The following is a 20431-nucleotide window of genomic DNA, read 5'->3' on the forward strand; positions in this document are numbered from 1 at the left end:
CTTTTTTTTTTTTCCTTTTTTTTTTTTTTTTTTTTTGGTATATATTAAGTAAGAAGGACTGAATACACTTTGTTCCCATTTACCTGTTTTGCATGATTACTTTTGGCTTCGGAAAAGAAACCCAGCCTAATCAAGCACTTAAAATTTATAATATTTCTGAAACCACTTCCAGAATTCTCAGTGCTTCTCGCAGTATGGTTGGAGACTTCATAGAGAAAATGTTGTTTTCAGGAGATTCAAGCCAGAGGAGAAAGGAAATGTAAAAGTTTATGATTTGTTATCTGTTGGCCTGATGGTTTTAACAGAAGGTATTTCTGAACAGGTTATCTGGAACCTATGTGAAAAGTCTTTTATATTTCATAGCTGTCTCCAACTAGTGGTAGTAGCCACAACATTTTACTTGTTTAGTTTTGTGGGGTTTTTTTGTTTTGTTTTGTTTTGTTTTTGCATATGTGTACAGTATTGAGGATTGAATCCAGGCACTACGCTGTACCACTGAGGTACCTTCCAGCTAATTTTTTAAAATTTTATTTTGTGACAGAATTTCACTAAAGTTGCTGAGACTAGCCTTAATCTTGAGGTCTTCCTGCCTCAGCCACCTCAGTAGCCTGGATTACAGGTGTACACCATTGCCCCAAACAAGATGTTCAATATACTTTATTCAGTTTAATGAACATAATAGAAGGTATAAAATATGGATACCAAGAAAATGACACCTATTAAAAAACCTTTTTTTTCCTAGCAATATATTTTTACGCGTAAATACCGTGGTCTCTAAACATTTGTTTTTTATAAGCAGATAAACTAACTTTTATAATATTTATAGTTTGTAGTCTTCCTACAAACTAAATTTGAAAGAAATAGAAAAACATTTTTTTTCTTTTTAAGGTACCTTAAATGAAATTCAGCCCTCATTTTGTCATACAAAAGAATACATTCATGTATTTTACCAATAATTATTGATTACCCACTACCTGCTAGGCACTGTATTAGATTCTGTGGGTCACAAATCAATAAGACATGTTTGGAGTCATCATATAATAGAGGAAACTGGATAATAATAACAGTACAGAATTATAATTGCCATGAGAGAGCCATACACATGCTACTGTGGAATCATGGAGAAGGATAGCTAAGTCTGGCTTAGCAGTACAAGACAGCTTCCGAGAAATAGAACTGATCTATATCTGAAAGGTTGAAAAGGAGTAAGCCAGACTGCATCAGTTGTTTTGGGGATAGGGAGAAGTCATGTAAAACATGAAGACCTATATATAGGAAGAATTTATGTAATATCTCATAACTCCATATTTCCCAGTAATTTTTAGCTTGTCATATAATCTGTAGCTTGAGTTTCTCTTGTTTCATGCAAATAAAACCTTTGTTATGATTTATAAAGTAAGTAATAGATTAGGGGGCTCTCTTACCATGAGATATTCCTGGGGCATCAGAAATGGTGGAAAAGTTAACTCTTCTGGTACTTAGAACATCATAACGTAAAATTTTGAAAATTTAGCTATTAGTAAATAGGCTCTTTATCATACATTAAATTCTTTGTTGTAGCAGCTAGGAATGCAGCCTAGTGGTAAGTCACATATTCAGCATGTGCAAGGCCCAGGGTTCAATCCTCAACACCAAAACACAAAATAACACAAAAAGTTTTTTGCTGTAGAAGCCAAGATTGTATTCCTGGTCTTCATATGAACTGTTTAGATATTCTGTTTTATGGCTACCTAATACATTCTTCATAGTAGCCAGCTAGCATGAACACTCTTTTGGTCATAGGAAGAACCAGCTGATAAAGTATGAACAGATGAGTACGATACTGTCATCATCCTAGAATAAGTTGATGCCATTATATTTATATTCAAACCTGTCAATGGGGTATCTGTTTTGCAATCTACAGCAGCAGCACATTAAATCACTGATTTGTTTAAATGTAGATGGCATATAAGGTAATAGTGTTAATGCCTGAAGCTTTTTAGTGTTATCATCTTTTTGTGTGAATATGTCTTGCCATTGTTTCACAATAGGAAGACTCCTTACTATATCTTCACAGAAGATTGGTTTGAGATTGCTTTACAAACTTCCCTTTAATCATTTATTATATGTATTTCAGTGAATAATTTATTTTTTGATCTTATGAAACTAAATATAAACCACAGTAGATTGGATTGAGATTAAATCTATAACTTTGAATCAGATTGTTTTTATACTTTCTAGTATTAGTATTAGGTTGTTTTAGATTCTGTTCTTTTTTGACGGGTTGAGATTAGGAGTTTCTTATAGCCTAATAGCAAAGAGTTTTTTGTGATATATTGTGAACAGTAATGATTATTTTAATTTTTTGTATTTAAAAAATCTGTTACTTTGTACATTCTAAGTCTGTTCATTGTTTCATATTTCTTTACCTAGATAGACTCTGCTCTCTTACAATGAGATATTCCTGGGGCATCAGAAATGGTGGAAAAGTTAAATCTACTCATTTACTGGACTTTTAAGACTGAATTTTCTAGTTATCTATCCATGTCATTTAAATTTTCAACCTGATCTCTACTTTATACTCTTTCCCCTTATTTTGCTCTGCTTTATTTTAATGACACTACCTTCTCTACTGTGATTTGCTATTGATTACATTTGTCCATCTCCCTTACCCATCCCTGTCATTGCCAGAATGTAAGTTGCATAAAGGCAGAGTTGTGAATTTATTCCTTTGGCTGTACTATATCCCAGAAGCCTGGATTAGTTTTCATTACATAATGGACATTCAATAATTATGCTAAATTAGAAGACTCAAATTCTAATGTATTTGCTACTTTCTTATAGAAAGAACATACTGGTCGTCTTGTCATAGGAGATCATAAATCAACATCTCACTTTCGAACAGGTAAGAAAGTCAAATAATTAGAATGGAGGTGCTAAATTTGGTGTATGAAACAATTGTACATACTATTAACCTCTGTACATAGTTCTGTTAAAATTGAAATAGTAGAATTGCAAATGTATGTATATTACATGAAAACATGTCCCCTGTATCCTGTAAAGTATAAAATATGGGTTTTGATTTAAAAGATAAGAGTACATATCATATATATAAATAGTCTAACCAAGAAATTAACCTTTTTCTGTTTTCATTTTTACTGATTAAGAACATATATTTTACTTGTATTGAGATTTTTATACCTAATCTTGCCAACTGTGATACGTATTGAATTCTTTTTCATTGTATCAGTTGCTTACCATATAATGTATAGTTGGCATATTTTACTGCTTTTGAGCTTATTTACTAAGTTCTGTCCTGAAGTCTTTGAAGAATATACATTAATTGCAGTCTGAAGAAATAAACTTTTTTTTTCTTTTTTACTACTGAGGGAAACTTAATAAAAACTGAATTTGAATTTAGCTTGTTGAAAAGTAAAATTTTCAACTGTTTAAAATTGATCCTATTCTCCATTGGATCAATTTGTCTCTTATTGGATCATTGTCTCCATGGTCATTATTAACAATGCATCATAACCTAGATTGAACTCAATTTTTTAAATTATTTAAATTAATTTTATAGGTCTAATATATAGCACATTAGAAATTAATGGGTCTTTCATTTTTCTGATAAACAGTTATATCAAATTGATTTACTTTGCTACATAAGGCAAAAAAAAATGAGCTTTGCAGAAAGAAAAAATATTTTAACTGCTGCATTTACTCTTAAAACTGGGAACTTAATGAATAAAAACAATGCAGAGCCCTACCATTTGAAGAAAACCTGAAATTCCTCTTATATTGATAAAACATGGCAAAGGAAACGCCAGTGATATTGGTAACATTCCCTTTCTTGGGCGGTAAGTTTGTTTGTAGAGTTGTTTAGTGTCCTGCTGCATAAATTAATTACAACAGAATTATATAAAATAAATATACAAATGTCACATAACAATTTTTAAGTTTATGTTGCTTCAGTTAGCTGATAAGCAAAGACAGGCATAAAGGAGAACCATTCACAGGTCATTTTTATATATTCATTCTCTGAATATAATTGTTTGCCTTTTAACTTTCTTTCCAAAAATAGATGGGATGCTTTTGTTTGTTGGAGATTTTTGTTTTGTTTTGTTTTGTTTTGTTTTAGGTGACTTAGAGAAAACTTTCAGAATAGTCATTATATACTTCTGTAATTCAGAGGGCTAATTACTAATAACTAATCATAAATACATCTTTCAGTTATAGAAACCTATCCACAAAATTCATTGTAAAATTAGTCACAGAGTATTCAGCCCTGAATATAATGGCATCTGTATTATGGGGTTTTTTTTTGTAATCAGATGTTTTTATTAATTTGACTGAAACATAACCAAAGTACAATGGACATGCAGGGGAAGAAGACAAGAAAATTAATGAAGAACTGGAGTCTCAATATCAACAAAGTATGGACAGTAAATTATCAGGAAGATATCGACGACATTGTGGACTTGGCTTCAGTGAGGTAGTGATTAACTTGTTTTCATTGATTGGGAAGATAATTTCAATTTGATATCATTTGTTTCTGTTGGATTACACTAGCAACCAAGTATCCTAATGGAGATAGCTTTCTTTGTACAGATATTTAAAATATTATTACCCAACCATGTCTTTCTAGAGATAATCAGATATTTTTTAACACTTTAAATGTATTTTCCAATAGTGGCTTAAACATACAAGTTAGACCAAATATTTTATATAAGGGTTTACAAGAGTTCTTTCTCAATTGTTGCTTAGGTGAGCTCTTTTTTGTTATGAGTTAATTTATTATGAGTTAATATATAACTGGTTGTTCCACAGAATATAACATGTAAATATATGTATGCATAATATAATATGCAAAACATTGGTAACTGATTTCCACATAAACATCAATGGTTAATTTACCTTACTAAGAGTCTTTCCCAGTTTTTATGCTGCCTATCCCAGTTTTGATGCTGGTTTTACAAAGAACCTCTTAATTGATGTTTTAGGTAGAAGATCATGATGGAGAAGGTGATGTGGCTGGGGATGATGATGATGATGATGATTCACCTGATCCTGAAAGTCCAGATGATTCTGAAAGTGACTCAGAATCAGAAAAAGAAGAATCTGCTGAAGAACTCCAAGCTACTGAGCACCCTGATGAAGTGGAAGATCCCAAAAACAAAAAAGATGCAAAAAGCAATTATAAAATGATGTTTGTTAAATCCAGTGGTTCATAACTCCCAAACACTTAGTCTTTGTATTAAAAGTAAGCCTTATTGTTATAATGCACAGTGGAGGACTGCTTATAGAGCACAGACCTTTGTATTATAATTTTTAAAAAGGCCCTTTTAAATAATTACAAAGTGTTTGCTTTCAAATGCCATTCGTTACACTTTTATGGGCATGACTATAACCATTTTGTAAAGAGTAAGAGTTGTATAAAATAAATAAATACAGTACTCAACTTCCTTTCATATTAGCATCATCACCCCTTTAACCTCACCTTTTACCCCTTCTGATGCATTGTGGGGAAGACACTTTTGTGTTTGGTAGCTATTTCATCCTTGTTTTTGTTCCTTCATATTTTTCTCTTATAAAAATTTGATACTGTGATGTGTTCATGAAAAATATTCCTTAACTAATAGTTTGTTAAAGTAGAATTATTCATCATGGATATTTCTGCTGCCAATCACAATCTAAATTATTGTTGGCAAAAGATTAGCTATTTAGTTTACTCTTACCGATTCAGTTCTGCTCTTTTGGACCAAAACAACATGAGAGCAAGTACATTAATCAAAGTCCCAAGTTTTCAGTTCTATATAGGATGATGGGACATATTGGGTTAACATCTGTTGGGTGGGAATTCAGCTGACATACATTTGGAATGTATAATCCCAGCCTTTATAATAATTTGGATTACATTGTATGTTGGGTTTTTGATAAAATTTGGCTAAATTTTTACAAATGAAATTATTTCTCTGATCATTTAGTCCTATCTATTTAGAAATATGTTAAACTGGATTTTTTTTTTTTTTTAAGCAACATGTGACCAAAGTTCATTTTTTTTCTCCTTAAGGTCTAAATAAAGAGAAAGCAGTTTCCCATATTTGGTTGTGATACCTTTGTCCTCATTGTCTAAAAATGAGGAACGGGCTTATTGACTAAGAAGCTGAAACAAGAAATTCTCTTCATTTTATCCCAGTGCTGTTACTTGATTGTCTAATTACTAAAAGAGGTATTAGTTTCTAATTTTATTGATTCTGTTGGAGTGAGATTAGAATAATCTGTGGCTATGTGGTTGATTTGTACAAGGAATTAACATGCGTTATGGGTTAGTCAGTGGATCTGAATAATTGTTTCCAAGTAACAGGTTCAAAGATGTGAGCCAAACCTGTTTGTGAAAGCTAAAAATTTTATATCTAGTTAACTTAAGTATGTGTTTGATGTGTTTTCCCCCCAAGTACTCTATCATTTTGTAATTTAGAATGTGCTAGAGTGCAGCAACTAAAACAGGTGATTTCCAGTTATAGACTGTGTGTTGCAATATTTTTCATATATCTGGCTCCTAAAGTATGTTTTTTTGTTTGTTTTATACTTTTTTTAACTTCTCGTGTTGTTTGAAAATAGGTGCCACCCTACTATTTAAAATAATGAATTTAAGTGACAGTCAATATGTATGACATTTAATATACTTGGTTTGTAGAAGTTTGGCTTTATTCAACTATTTTAATAAGAATGAGAGAGACCTGTGTTATGTTCTAAAAAGTGAGCATTTTCATTAATTCTTGGTTTAAACATGCTGGGTTGCTTATGAGTCTTGGTTCTGATGTAAACAGAAGCATCTTCTGAAATAATGACACTGGAAAATCATTTTCATATTTCTTCATCTCCACAGAGAAATTCTGATTTCAGCTCATGTGTTATTGGGCACTAACAATTCAGGGTTAGGGTAAATTTAGGTCTGTTGGTTCATGAGTCCTGGCAGTACATTAAACATAATAGCTGTCTTTTTAAAAGCATAAACATCATGGATTTTTTTTTAACTCAGATTGGAAGAAATATATTAAAAGAAGATGGATGTTATGTAATCTTTCTACCTCTACTAAAGAAAAAAAAAATCAGGAGGGAAAACATTACTTTTGTACAGTGAAACACTATTGAAAAGTTTCAAACGGGCAACTTTTTCCATGTCATGGATAATTTCATACCTGAAATGCACTTCTCCCAAATTTGCCTATCAAATATTTACGTGTACCAATAATCTAATAAGCCTTTTTATTGAAAATGCTTTCAATAACAGATTCCAATGTCATTTGTTATTAGGGAAAAGTTTCAAATATTTTCAAAATCTGGGAAAACAAGGTACAGAAAAAACCTGGGAATGATTAAGGTATAATTTGAAAACAGGTCACATTCACCTCTATTCTTTACACCTGTTCATGTCAAGTCAATTCTCCCTAAGGGTTTAAAAATCTTTATTCTGAAACTTATTGCCCACCCCCCTGCCCTATACACTTCATGTGTCCTTGGCTCTGTAGTACAGATTCTTATGTAGAAATTCCCTAATCCTCTACCTTGGTGTTAAACTAACCTCTAGCCTGACTTCATGTCTGGGTCTCCATTCCTCATAAGTAAATTGAGGATAGCAGTGTGACCACCTTCTATAGTTAATGCAAGAATTAGATAAAACAAGTAAAAAGTTGTGTGCACAAGTAGGTAATGTAATTAATAAATGCAAGCAACTGTAAAATCCTTTGTATCTTATGAACCCAGTACTTTTGATGTCTTGAGTCTTAGACCTCTTCTTTAACCTATTAGTGTTTGTTTTGTGGTCTGAAGATCAAATCCAGAGTCTTGTGCATGCTAAACAAGCAGTCCACTACTGAGCCAGCCACATCCCCAGACCACTATTGTTTGTTTTTGTCAGCATTTGCAGGTGTTTTACATGTTTTTTAGAAGTTTGCTCCCAGGTACCACACCATGTGCTTCAGTCTGATCCTCTCCACCTTTTGTATACAATTTTAATATCTTGTTTCTCTTACTGTCTAGACTTCCATCCCCCTCCCTCAGTCCACTCCAATGGGACTTCTACCCACCTTTGACACACCACATTGAAAAATTTTCATCAAATCAAAAATTCTTGTTTTCCTAAAACTTTTCTTGACTCAGCAGTTCTTGCCATTGTTAACAGTCTTCTCTGGAATATTCATACTCCCACTGTATATGAAGGGGTTCAACACAATTTCCCAGTCTTGTGCATTTACATGTACTTGTGCTAAAATTATTTCCTTTAAAACCAGTCTTTCACTGGAGAAAGGCAACTTAATTGTTTAATAGTCCCAAGGAGCACAATCTTTTAAGGGTCCAAAGGAACAATTTGAAACATTTTTATTGAGGCTTGAGTGACTCTGGCAATTCAGATGGTGCTATGGTTTGAATGTCCCCTCCAAAACAGATTTTTTTTTTTTTTTTTTTAAATAAGTGCCTTCATGAATTCATTGACTGTTACGGGATGAAGTTACGGGATCAAGAGAGGAGGTGTTGGCTGGGTTTGTAGCTCACTGGTAGAGCCCTTGCCTAGTATGCATGAGGCACTTGGTTCAATTACCAGTACTACGTGCAAAATAAAGGTATTGTGTCCACCTACAACTAAAAATATTTTTTGTTTTTTTCACACATTTTCTTAACCCTTCCACTCTTCTACCACCAACAACAGCACAGAGGTCCTCAGCAATTGCTGGCACTAATGTTCTGGCACTTGTATCTTGGATTGCCCAGCCTCCAGAAGTGTAAGAAGTAAACCGGGAGATCTATAACAAGGTCTTGCACACACTAGACACACTACCACTGAGTTAAGTCACCAGCCCCCCCCCCCCTTTAAACAGTCCCCATTTCTCAAGTTGACCTCAAACTTGGCTCAGGTGATTTCCTGCCTCAGCCTCCTAAGTACCTGGGAGTACCTGGGAACTGCAGGCACTCCACCACATCTAGCTAAAAATGACTTTCCACCCCACCCCAGTGCTGGGTTTTAAACCTGTGTCCTCACATGCTGAGCAAGTGCTCTACTGCTGACCTACATCCTCAGTTGTCTTTTCATCATAAATTACCCAGTCTAAGGTATTGCTACAGCTAGAAAGCAGATTAACAGATCGTTTCCAGTTATGCACTCAGTGAAACCGGTAAAGAACTGATAGGTTTATTATAAATATTGATGAAAGATCACTGATTTTTTTTTTTAACCTAAATTTTAAGTTAAGATTGAGGGGCTGGGGATGTAGCTCATTGGCAGAGTGCTTGCCTAGCACATGCGAGGCACTGGGTTTGATCCTTAGCACCAAATAAAAATAAAGGCATTCTGTTCATCTACAATTTTTTTTTTAAGATTCTAAAAGTCTATCATTGACCACTTTTTCATATGAGAAAGATTTCTCAGTCCTTTTGTTTCTAGAAATAGCAATTTTCTCTTACAGGAACTCGAGTTACATACATGCTGCACCAACTATCTCCATGTCACTGTTGTCATTCCTGTCTTCTATTCCTCTTGTGATTTGAGCACTGTATTCTGTCATTCCAATTTAATTTTCATTTTTATAATTAATTTTTAAATTTTGTCCTTTTCAACTATTTCATTCTTTGTTCTTTCATATCTTCTATTTCTGAAGTGGTTATTTTAAAGAGATGAATTTTTAACTAAGATTAGTTCTGTGAAATGTTTCATCATAACTTTCAAATGTTTTGAGGCAGTATTTTTCTGATAAGTGGGCTCATCTGCCATTTTTCTTTCTACTGTATCCTCATACAAAGCTTTGCTAGTTTTTTATTGTTTGATCAACTATAAATATTTATTGAGCATCTGCTGTGTACCAGGATTTAGGCACTGTGAGTATAGCAGTGAACAAAATCAGACCCTGCTTTAATGAAGCTTTCATTCTGTTGGAGGGGAGATGCATGACGACTATATACTTTAGGTGATGATAAACATGAAAACAGAATAAGGAGATACAGTGACATTACTAGAATAAGTGAGGGGCAGCAGAGGGTTACAAGGTGAATTCAAAAAGATAATAGGAATAAGATCATAAGAGCATGAGATAAACTTTGGTTTTTATTCTTAGGAAAATGAGAAGACCTTGGAGAATTCTATTATTAGAGCAATATGATCTAATTAATATGGGGTTAAGATGCTATATTTTTAAGTACTATAGTTTAAAAGGTTGGGGGGAAATTTAGTTGGGAAGCCAACTAAACAGGCAGCACAGTTACAGCATTACAGCAACATTCTAGGTGTGCACAAAGGTTTGGACTAAAGTGGGAATGGTGGGAATAGTGAGACATCAATTGTAGATAAGTTTTGGAAGTAGAGCCAACAGAATTTGCTAATATTGGAATGTAGCGTGTGAGAGGAGTCAAGAATGAGCTCTTGGGAGAGGGGAACTGCCATGCACATAGATGGACCCATCTCCCCTGGCCCCCAATATTTGGGATTAAACAAGGCCTTGTGCATGTTAGGCAAGTGATCTACCACTAAGCTACATCCCTAGCCCTTTTTGTTTTAAAATATTTTTTTAATTGTTGATGAGCCTTTATTTATATGCATTGCTGAGAATCAAACCCAGTGCCTCATGATGAGGGGCAAGCACTCTACCACTCAGCCCCAGCCCCAGCCCTCCCCAGCCCTTTTTACTTTGAGACAGGATCTCACTAAACTGCTTGGGCTGTGTTGAACTTGCAATCCTCCTGCCTTAGCCTCCAAGTAGATGAGACCACAGATGTGCACCATTGTGCCAAGTGTCTGTGGGGATTTCATGTTGGGAAAGGGTCAGGCTAGCAGAACTTTCTTTCATGATTTAAGGTTGTGTGTATGAACCAATGCAGAGCAGATGTTATAGGATTGTTCCAAATGCAATGTCTTTTTGTCCCTGACACTTCAATAGACAGATCCTGCAAACAGCTTCACTTTGAAGCACTCTGAGCGGCCTACTGAGGTCCTGCAGAAGCAGTCATCCTTCTCATACTCTGATATTCACTACCTTTCCAACTCTGACCATTTTAGAGTGAAGAGTTTCAGATGTCTCCTAGTTGTGTTGAAACTGGAGTCTGTACTTCTGTTTCTCATTCTGCTTGATGCTTTTGGGTGGTTTCCAAGGGAAGAGAGAAATGACTTCACTCTTCTGTCTCCAAACTGGAAGTACACATTAAGTTTTACACCCAAATTACTATGGCTCAAACCCTGTTGACTTACTTTCTGACTCTTCAATTCCCCATCCTACTCTCAGAAAGCATCCCACAATTATTTCTGGCACAGGAAAAAAGAAGGAATATCTCCTGAGAGTGTTCTCCACAAAGTATGTCCCCACCATTACCAAACAATGCTTTCCCTGTTCTCTCAACTCTGCGGACTGCTGTTCACTGCCCTCAACACTGCTTCAAGAAGCCAAACTTCTACCTCTGGAAAGGGGCTCTTATGCTGTTCCCAAAGCCAGGATGTTGCCTCCAAAGACTGAATTCCATACAGTGTCATTTTGCCTGCCAATCTCTTCAAGCTACATGAAACCATTCCCAAAAGGATTGTTATACTGAAAACAAAAGATCGGTTCTGAGGTTCACATAGTTAACACATGAAACTCAGTTTTGAACTTCCAAATAACCTAAGTCCACTGGTGATATGCTTTATCAAGCATACTATTTCTTGGTATTAAGTGTTAGGCAAAATTTATCATGTAGGTCTTGTCTGGAGTATATTATCTTTAGACCAGTGGTTCTCAACCAGGAGTGATTTTTGCCCCCTCTCTAATAGGAACATTTGGCAATGTCTGGAGTTTTTTTTTTTTTTTTTTTTAATTTGTTGACAGACCTTTATTTATTTATATGTGGTGCTGAGAATTGAACCCAGTGCCTCACACATACCAGGCAAGTGTGCTACAGCTGAGCCACAGCCCCAGCCCTGGAGATATTTTTATTGTGTCACAACTGAAAGGTGCTACTGGAATGTAGCAAATAGAGGCCAGGGATGCTGCTAAACATCCTCCAATGCATAAAGATCCAATTCCACAAACAAGAGTTATCTGGCTCTTCCCACAACCAAGAGTTCTCTGGCTCTAAGTGTCAATATTATTGAGATTGAGAAACTAGTTTTAGACTCGGGAAAAATGACCTCCCACTTTAAGACCCATGGTTTTGAGGGCCCTGCATGTCACAATACATATTTAGCAAAGAGCATGCGGTACCTCTATCACCTAGAATGTGGATGTGGCTCTGAGGACCAGTACAGTGTAGCCTATAGCCTTAAACATTTACCATTGTGACTAGAAATTTTTATTTGAAATAGGTCACCATGTCCAAGTTTCGTGAAGGTTGTAAGGAGTTTACTACTGCCAATGTCACTAAGAGACATTGCTTCAGAGTACAGAAGAATTTGAGTGGCAGAAGTGCTTCAATAAGAGAGGACACTGATTTCTCCAATCCTTCTCCCATGGATGTAATACACTCTTGCAAAATGAAATATTGTTTCCCAGAGTGGTAAATAGAGTAAAAAGTCTAGCATTCATTTAACTGGGGAGTGCCTAAAAGACAAAGCTGAGAGGACAGGGAAAATCAATTTTTCAAGAGCTAATGAATGAGAATCTTCCCAAACTGACAAAAGATATCTATCCACAGATTTGAGAATCACTACAAATCCCAAACAGGATAAATGCAAAGTTACACCAACGAATTCTGTGGTAAAAGTACTCTGAACCAAAGATGAGAAGTAAATGTAGTCAGAGAAAAAAGATACATTCTCTTCAAGGGAACAGAAGTAAGACAGCTAACTTCTCCAAAAGAAACAAGAAACCAGAAGACGACATAAGTGATGCCTTCAAAGCACTGAAATAAAAGAACTGCCATCTACAAATCCTATACCCGCTGAAAATACCCTTCAAAAATGAAGTTGTACAGATTTGTGTTGCCCAACCCACACATGGCTTAGGATTATTAAGAAAAGGGACACATGTAAGGCAAATCTCCCACTGAATTCTAATTTCTCCCAAAGTAATTTTTCAAATTACCCTAAAGGAAATGGAGTCCACACCAGTGGCAATCTCGTTAGGTAGATGAGACAGAGGGGCACATTCAAGCCTTTTAAGGTGATTGGGATTTGGAGGGAAAATACAGGAGATGGGGGGAGCATTAGAGTTCCCAAAATCTGTACAAAAATACTTTCTTGGGTCCTCAGTGGCTCCTAAACTGCACATGAACAGGAGACTTTGGGAGTCTATCAAAGCATCGCTGCTTGGAGACTAATGGTGATGTGGTTTCTGAGGCTCTCTGACACTCCTGTTGGGATGGGCAATCCACACAGGGGGTGGTGGGAGGCAGGGAGTGGTACCAAAAGTTCAGTTCCTGATCCCTGCCTTTCTTTCCTTGGCTCCAAAAAAGTCATAGCTTTACTAGCCCTCCAATGCCTTCAAACGTTTTTGTTTGTTTGTTTGTTTGTTTGTTTTCCCCCTTTTGGTACTGGGGATCAAACCCAAGAGATCTTTACCTCTGAGCTACCTCCCCAGCTCCTTTTTATTTTTTATTCTGAAACATAATCTCACTAAATTTCCCAGGCTGGCCTTGAACTTGCAAACCTCTTGCCTCAGCCTCCCAAGTCACTAGGATTACAAGCTTATACCACTGTGCCCAGCTTCAAACATATTTATTTATTTATCTCTATGATGCTGGGGATTGAACCCAGTGCCTTGTGCATGTGAGGCAAGCACTCTACCAACTAAGCTATATCTCCGGCTCCAAACATATTTTTTATATTTTAGTCTGCTTTTTCTACTTGTTCTTAGTGGGAAAGATGGTTCAAAGTAAATGTGTTTACCATTGTTGGAAACAATTCTTTTTGTCTACAAAACATTTTGGGAAAAAAAAATTCAAGGCCTAAATCAATAGGGATGCATATATTGTGTGCATATATTAGGAGACTCAATATTGTAAAAGATGCAAATCTTCCCAAAGTAATCTACGTGGAAACCTGCTCAATTTAAAAGGAAAATCCTACTGAGATGGTGGATGAAAATTGGCTATTGATTCTAAAGCTTATAAGTAAATATAAAAGACCAAAAAAACCTTAAAGACATTTGTGAAGAATAAGAAGAGTAAGATAGATGCTTTGCTTTCTGGGTATTAGAACTTACTATATATCTCTAGTAATTAAAATATTATGATATTGTCACAGAGATAGACAAATACAAAACATAATAGAAAAAAATGGCCCTGAAATAGGCTCACACAGATTCTTGATTTATGACAAAATTAGCATTAAGAAGTGACAGTTCTTCAGATGGATTGTAGATCTGTGAAACACAAAATAACAAACCTCCTAGAAAATACCATAGGAGAACATTTTTATCACTTGAGTATGGGAAGACTTTTTAAAACAGGAAGCAAAACAAACTATAGAGAAAAAGTTTACAAACTCAACTATCTTAGAATTATCCGTGTCCATTCATCCAGACACTATAAGACAGTGCAAAGGCAAGCCCCAGAGTGAGAGAAGAGATTTGCAATACATACAATCCACATGGCAGAAACTTCTTGAGCTCTGCCTCACATCCTCTCAGTTCACATTTTACTCTGTTCCTGCAATATTACTGCTCCAGGACTGGACACAACTGTCCTTCTGCCCCTGCTACCTCCATGATCATGTGAAATCACAGGTGTGTGGTCTGGAAAAGTCAGAGCCTTAACACCTTATGGGGGATCCCTTGGTCAGTGGGGGTCTTGGACTAAAGCATAAAACTATCTTTCATAACTCAGGTGGATAATTTTGAGGTGCATCCTACACGGCCCCTCAGATGTCAGTGAGATTAAGCCCATGTTTTCTACAACAGTGACTGACTCAAGAAGATACCCTTCTTTGGTTTACCGAACTTGCCTTTCTGCTTCTGTTCCTAGACATATTTCCCAAATAAATGTCTTCCCTACAAGCTCTTGCTTCAGGCTCTTTTCTGGGATAACTTAGTCTAAATCTTTACTCCAGAACCCTACAATCCACTCAGAAAAAAAAAAAAACATTGAAAAATGCTTTATAAAAAGTAAAATCCAAATGGTCAGTGGATGTTTAAAAAGGTGTTCAGCAAAGCTGGGATTGTGGCTCAGTGGTAGAGCACTCGCCTAGCACGGGCGGGGCCCAGGTTCCATCCTCAGCACCACATAAAAATAAAGGCATTGTGTTGTGTCCATCTACACCTAAAAAAAAAAAAAAGTTTTTTTTTTTAAAAAAGGTGTTCAACATCATTAATAATCAGAAACATGCTAATTGAATTTTTCATAGTTATCAAAATTACTTTAAAAAATTAACAAAAGGTTTTGGTGAGTATATTAATTATCCATCACTGTGTAACAAATTGCCCCAAGATTAATGGCTTAAGACAATAAACATTGATCATCTCACCATTTCCACAGGTCAGGAGTCGGGGCTTCCTGGCTACCTCTCACTCAGGGTCTCTCACAAGGCAATATTCAAGGATGCAGCCTCAAGATTCCACTGGGGGAGGACCCACAGGCAGAAGATTCTCTTACAAGCTCATTTCTGGAGCTATTGAAGGTCCCAGATCCTCATGCTGGTTGTGGGCCAGTGACATCCAGTCCTCACTGAACGGGTCTCCACAGGTTAGCGCACAAAATGGCTTCCCTCACGATAAGCAAGTAAAAAAAGTGAGGAAGGGTGCCCAAGATAGAAGCCATAGTCTTTTTGTAACCTCATCTTAGAAGTGACACCCCATTATCTTCTGTCATATCCTAGCTTCAGCCCACACTTAAGGAGAAGGGGTTAGACAGGGTGTGAATATCAAGAGGTGAAAATCATTGGGAGCCATCTCAGAGGCTGACTATCACATTGAAGGTAGGAGCATAAATTAGTACTATTAGTTTGTCACTTTTTACCTAAGTTGAGGTAAAAATATTTAGTATATAATACTTATATACTAAAGAAATGAGTGTATATACCAAGACACACATAAAATGTTTACAGCAGCATTATCTTTAGTAGCTCCCAGCCGAAAAAAACCCAAATGTCCTTCAGCAGCACAAGTAAATGTTGAATATCCCTTTTATGGGATATTAGATAGTAGGAAAAATGAGTGAAATATAGCTACAAGCTACATGAATATAATAAGCATGATATTAATAGGAAGAAACCAGACACAAAGGAATACATTCTTTATTATTACATTTGTACACATTTCAGAAAACAAATTGAACTAAGCTATAGTCATTTGGTGATGCCTGCTTAAGACAGTAAACCATAAAGAAAAGCAAGTCAGTAGGTACCACAGAGTCCAGAAAGCCACTCTGTTGAGGGCCTATGAGTGGGCAGGGCAGGAAGAAGACAGCCATGACCTGGCAAGTTGTCTCTTGACCGAGTGTAGTTACACAGGTGTTTGCTTTCTGATTGCTCATGAACTAGCATTGATATTTGTGTACCGTCTATGCATACTTTATGTTTTGCTGTAAAAAAAGACTTCACCAAACTGCATACAAACCCACATCCTATCGGCCAAGCACAAAACAGGCTTTGCTGAGGGCCTGGCCTAAGTGCCTGTCACCCAGTGTCTGTTGTGAGGCTCCTTCAGGCAGGAAATCCAGGGTACCTTCCTGTCTGTCTAGCCCCCTTGAACATGCCAGGCACTGGAAGGAAGGGAAGGCCTTGCCATTCCCAGCAGGATTTGGCCCTGAGAGGCTGAGGCCTCTCTCCCTTTGAGAGGTCCAGTCTTCTCTGGTCATGGCAGGAAGCAGAGAGTCTGAGGCCGAGAGGGGTTGGCTGAGGGGACTTGGTGTGAAGAGTCAGGGATAGAGAGCCCTTTTGGAGCAGTCACTGGAGCTCAGCTCTCAGAGACAACCTGCCTGCCTCATGTGGCCTTAGTGAGAAGACACGAAAACCCTCTCTAACTACCCTCCCCTGACTTCAATGAAAGGTCAAGGGAATTTTCCTTCCCTTTAAATGGAACGACTCTTTCTTGGGCGCAGAAAGAATTATTTATCAGGTGTTCACGGCACTCCGCATGCCTTTACAGGGCCCAGCCGTGCTCTGAGGCACAACAGACAACTTTCTTCCTGAAAGCTCGATTTATAGGCCAACTTCAAAGCCCAGGTCCTCAGAGCAGGACAAGAAGCTCCAGTTTGGGGACTGACATCAAAGGGACTGCACAGGTTGATCTGATGTCAGGTGGACAGCCGGGGCTGCAAGGGAAGGCCTCCAAGGACCTGCCTGTCCTTGGCACCTGAGAGTTCAGGGAGGCAGTTTGCCAGTGGCCTGGCTTCCTGAATCCCAGCTTCCAATTCCTAGGCCACTACATAGCTACTGTTGTAGAAAATGGCAGACAGAGGGTGAGGGCAAAGGACTAGGGCAGAGGGAAGAGCAGACACCCAGGAAAAGAAAACAGGGTTTAAAAATGGAAGAACCACCTTGAGCCCTGCTGCTTATAAAGGATCAGACATAGTGAACACTTATTGAGGGCTCCCCAGCAGCTACTGAGCACAAAGATCACCTCACTTTGTCCTCACAGTGGTCCATGTAATACTATTAGTCTCCTTTTTCAGATGAGGAAACAAGTTTAGGGTGGTCAAGTGAATTGCCCTAGGCCACAGAGTTAAAAGGGGTGGATTTGAATTCCTCAACTCCTGTTTCTACTTACTGCTCAGGGAACCTAGAAAAAAGGAATTAGGGATGTTTTCTGAGGGCTACAGTAGAAGACGCAAAACAGAGCAGAGATAGGCAAAGTCACCTGAAAAAGAGAAGTCTCAGCTAGGCATGGTGGCACATGCCTATTATCCCAGTAACTGAGGAGGTTAACACAGGAGTATCACAAGTTCAAAGCCTTCAAAGCCAGCCTCAGCAATTTAGAGAAGCCCTAAGCAACTTAATGAGACCCTGTCTCAAACCAAAAAAATAAAAATAAAAAGGGCTGGGGATGTGGCTCAGTGGTTAAGGGCCCCTGGTTAAATCCCCAATTAAAAAAAAAAAAAAAAAAAAGCAAGAGAAGAGAGAGAGGATTATCTATCCCTGGCCAATAGGACTGTACTTCTTCATTCAGACATTCGTTAATGGAACAAATTACTTCTTAACACCTACTTTGTGACAGACATTATTGGGGATAATTGGATGAGATAGTAGATAATCAATGTCCTTGCTCTCATGCAGCTCAATTTCTTATAAGGGAAACAAGCAACAAAGAAAGAATAAAACTGTGATACATGTTAGATGACTATAACTTAATGGTAAACAATAACCAATATGTATATTTTTTGTTAGTACTTCCTTCCTATGGGACCAGGAACCATTATTACCATTTTCTATGTATTAACTTATTGACCTCTAATGACTACTGAGGTAGGTGTCAATATAATGTCCTTACTTTACAGATTAGGAAACTAAGGCATAGAGAGCTGAAGTCATTTGCCCAAGGTCACAGGGCTGGCAAACCAGCATTTGGTTCCAGGTTACCTGGCTCCAGAGTCTGTGCTTGAACCTCTAACTGGCCTGCCTCCTTTATATGGAAGTCTCCCTTAGTATTAAACAGGGCTGGCCAGGCAGGGCCCAGAAGCATGGGCACCAAATCTGTGGGATAGAAGGATCCTGTAGTAAAGACAGTCCCTCTGGCTGGTGTAGCTCACTGACATCAGGTCTCTCCAAGACTGCCCTGGTCCCAAGACTATCAGGGAATCTTATAGTCCACAGGCCAGAGCTGGTCATATGACTTTAAATGATAATAATGGGGTCAGGCCAGGCGCAGTGGTGGCACACACCTATAATCCCAGCAACTCAGGGAGGCTGAGACAGGAGGATTACGAGTTCAAAGCCAGCCTCAGCAAAAATGAGGTGCTAAGCAACTCAGTGAGAGCCTGTCTCTAAATAAATACAAAATAGGGCTGGGGATGTGGCTCAGTGGTCAAGTGTCCCTGAGTTCAATCCCTGGTAAACCCCCCCCCCAAAAAAATAATGGGGTCGTAATGTAGAAAATAATATATAGTTATGTTTACCACAGAGTGTCATTTGATAAATGCGAACCAGCATTATGATTAACCATAATAATCCAGGAAACTATTCTGATCCAATGTTAGCGAGGCTTCAAGTATGAGAGCAAATTTCAGGAAGGGGGAGAAGTGCTGGAATGTAACTGTGGATTGTGCATCCCAGGTCCCTCTGCCATCCCCTCCTGCCAAGTGCCAAGTCCAGTGCATCCATTGTGTGCTCACATGTCTTCACTTCAATAGCTCCCCATGGGCTTGCTCCTACTTTCTCTAGGTCTCTGCATTGTCACCCCAGGGCCAGCTCTCCTGGAATAGCAAGAAATGGGGAAGCAGGAGGTAGGCACCACAGCCCACTCATATGCTCCAATCCCTCCTTCCCCCAGCAGTCAGTGAGCATCCGTAGTAGTGGGCACTGAGCGAAGGGCAGCTGCCCAGAGCCCACAGGGTGGCAGGTAAGCCAAGTGTAATGAGGCAGACTGCATGGCAGAAATTCTGATTGATGACAGTCACAGAAACCATCCCACTTTGTGAAGCTTGTGCCCTAAGCACCTAAGAATGTGGAGGAAGTGACACTGCCAATTCCAGACTTAACTTTTAAAGGCCTGGCAGCTTTGCTTCCCTGAGATGCCAGCTGAGGTCAAAAGTCCAACTACCAGAAGCCCTTCATGCTTCTTCAGACCAGAAGACCAAGCAGCCACTTGGAGATGGAGACAGAGTGATGCCCAGCCATGCTGGCACACCCAGCCATCCCGCTGTGGGTGGCTCACAGATGAGTAAAGGAGCAAATGTGGACGGACATTCCAGTCCCTGAAGACCTTCCCAGCTTAGCTCAGCCCAGATGGTAGAATCATGAGAAATAATAAACTCTTGTGGTGCTGAACCAACATGTTTTGGGACCTTTGAATACACGACAATAGCTATCTGAAAGAGGGCTGAGTCCTGAGTGAGGAGAGGGACACAGAGGATGCAAGAGCCAGGTAAAGGAACACAAGCAGCCTTGCTTTGAGGCCCAAGAGATTAAAAATGAGGGAGCTAGGGCTTGGTGGAGAGAAGAGTCATCAATACTTCAGGGGTTTGAAGCTTGGGGAGGAGGCTACAAGCCAAGAAGGAACAGCTTTCCTGGAGTTCAGGGGCAGTGGTGAGAGGCCGCCCCAGGGGAGCTCATTCCCGGAGACATCTAAAAGCTGCAAGTGGGGGAACTTAAACTAGTGAGGACTGTTGACAACTTATATGAGGTGTGTCTAGGGACTCTCAGGAGTGATCAATGGAGATACTGGCTAAGGCCCCCATGGTGAGCAGAACTGGGAAAGGCCAAGAAGTTTCAGTTGTTACTGTCATTGGACTTCCTTTGTGCCCACTGGCTAGTGTGGCCTCTAGAAATACAAGTAACAGCAGGAAGGCCTGAAAATGATAGCCAAGAAAATGAATTTCAACATTTATGTGGCTTCCCAGGACA

General features: G+C 38.2%; 1 protein-coding gene across 1 annotated transcript in view; it reads left to right on the forward strand.

Annotated features, from left to right (window-relative positions):
* CUNH11orf58 (chromosome unknown C11orf58 homolog) overlaps positions 1–6500 on the forward strand; it is a 12708-nt gene extending 6208 nt beyond the window's left edge. Inside the window, exons 3-5 of the mRNA XM_015477662.2 lie at positions 2824–2884; positions 4362–4471; positions 4980–6500. Coding sequence (XP_015333148.1) covers positions 2824–2884; positions 4362–4471; positions 4980–5210 — 402 coding nt within the window. The 3' untranslated portion in view covers positions 5211–6500. The remainder of the gene's footprint in view (positions 1–2823; positions 2885–4361; positions 4472–4979) is intronic.
* Positions 6501–20431: the final 13931 nt, after the last annotated feature.

The sequence above is a fragment of the Marmota marmota genome, unplaced genomic scaffold (genome assembly GCF_001458135.2).
Source record: "Marmota marmota marmota unplaced genomic scaffold, marMar, whole genome shotgun sequence".
NCBI classification, from domain to species: Eukaryota; Metazoa; Chordata; class Mammalia; order Rodentia; family Sciuridae; genus Marmota; species Marmota marmota.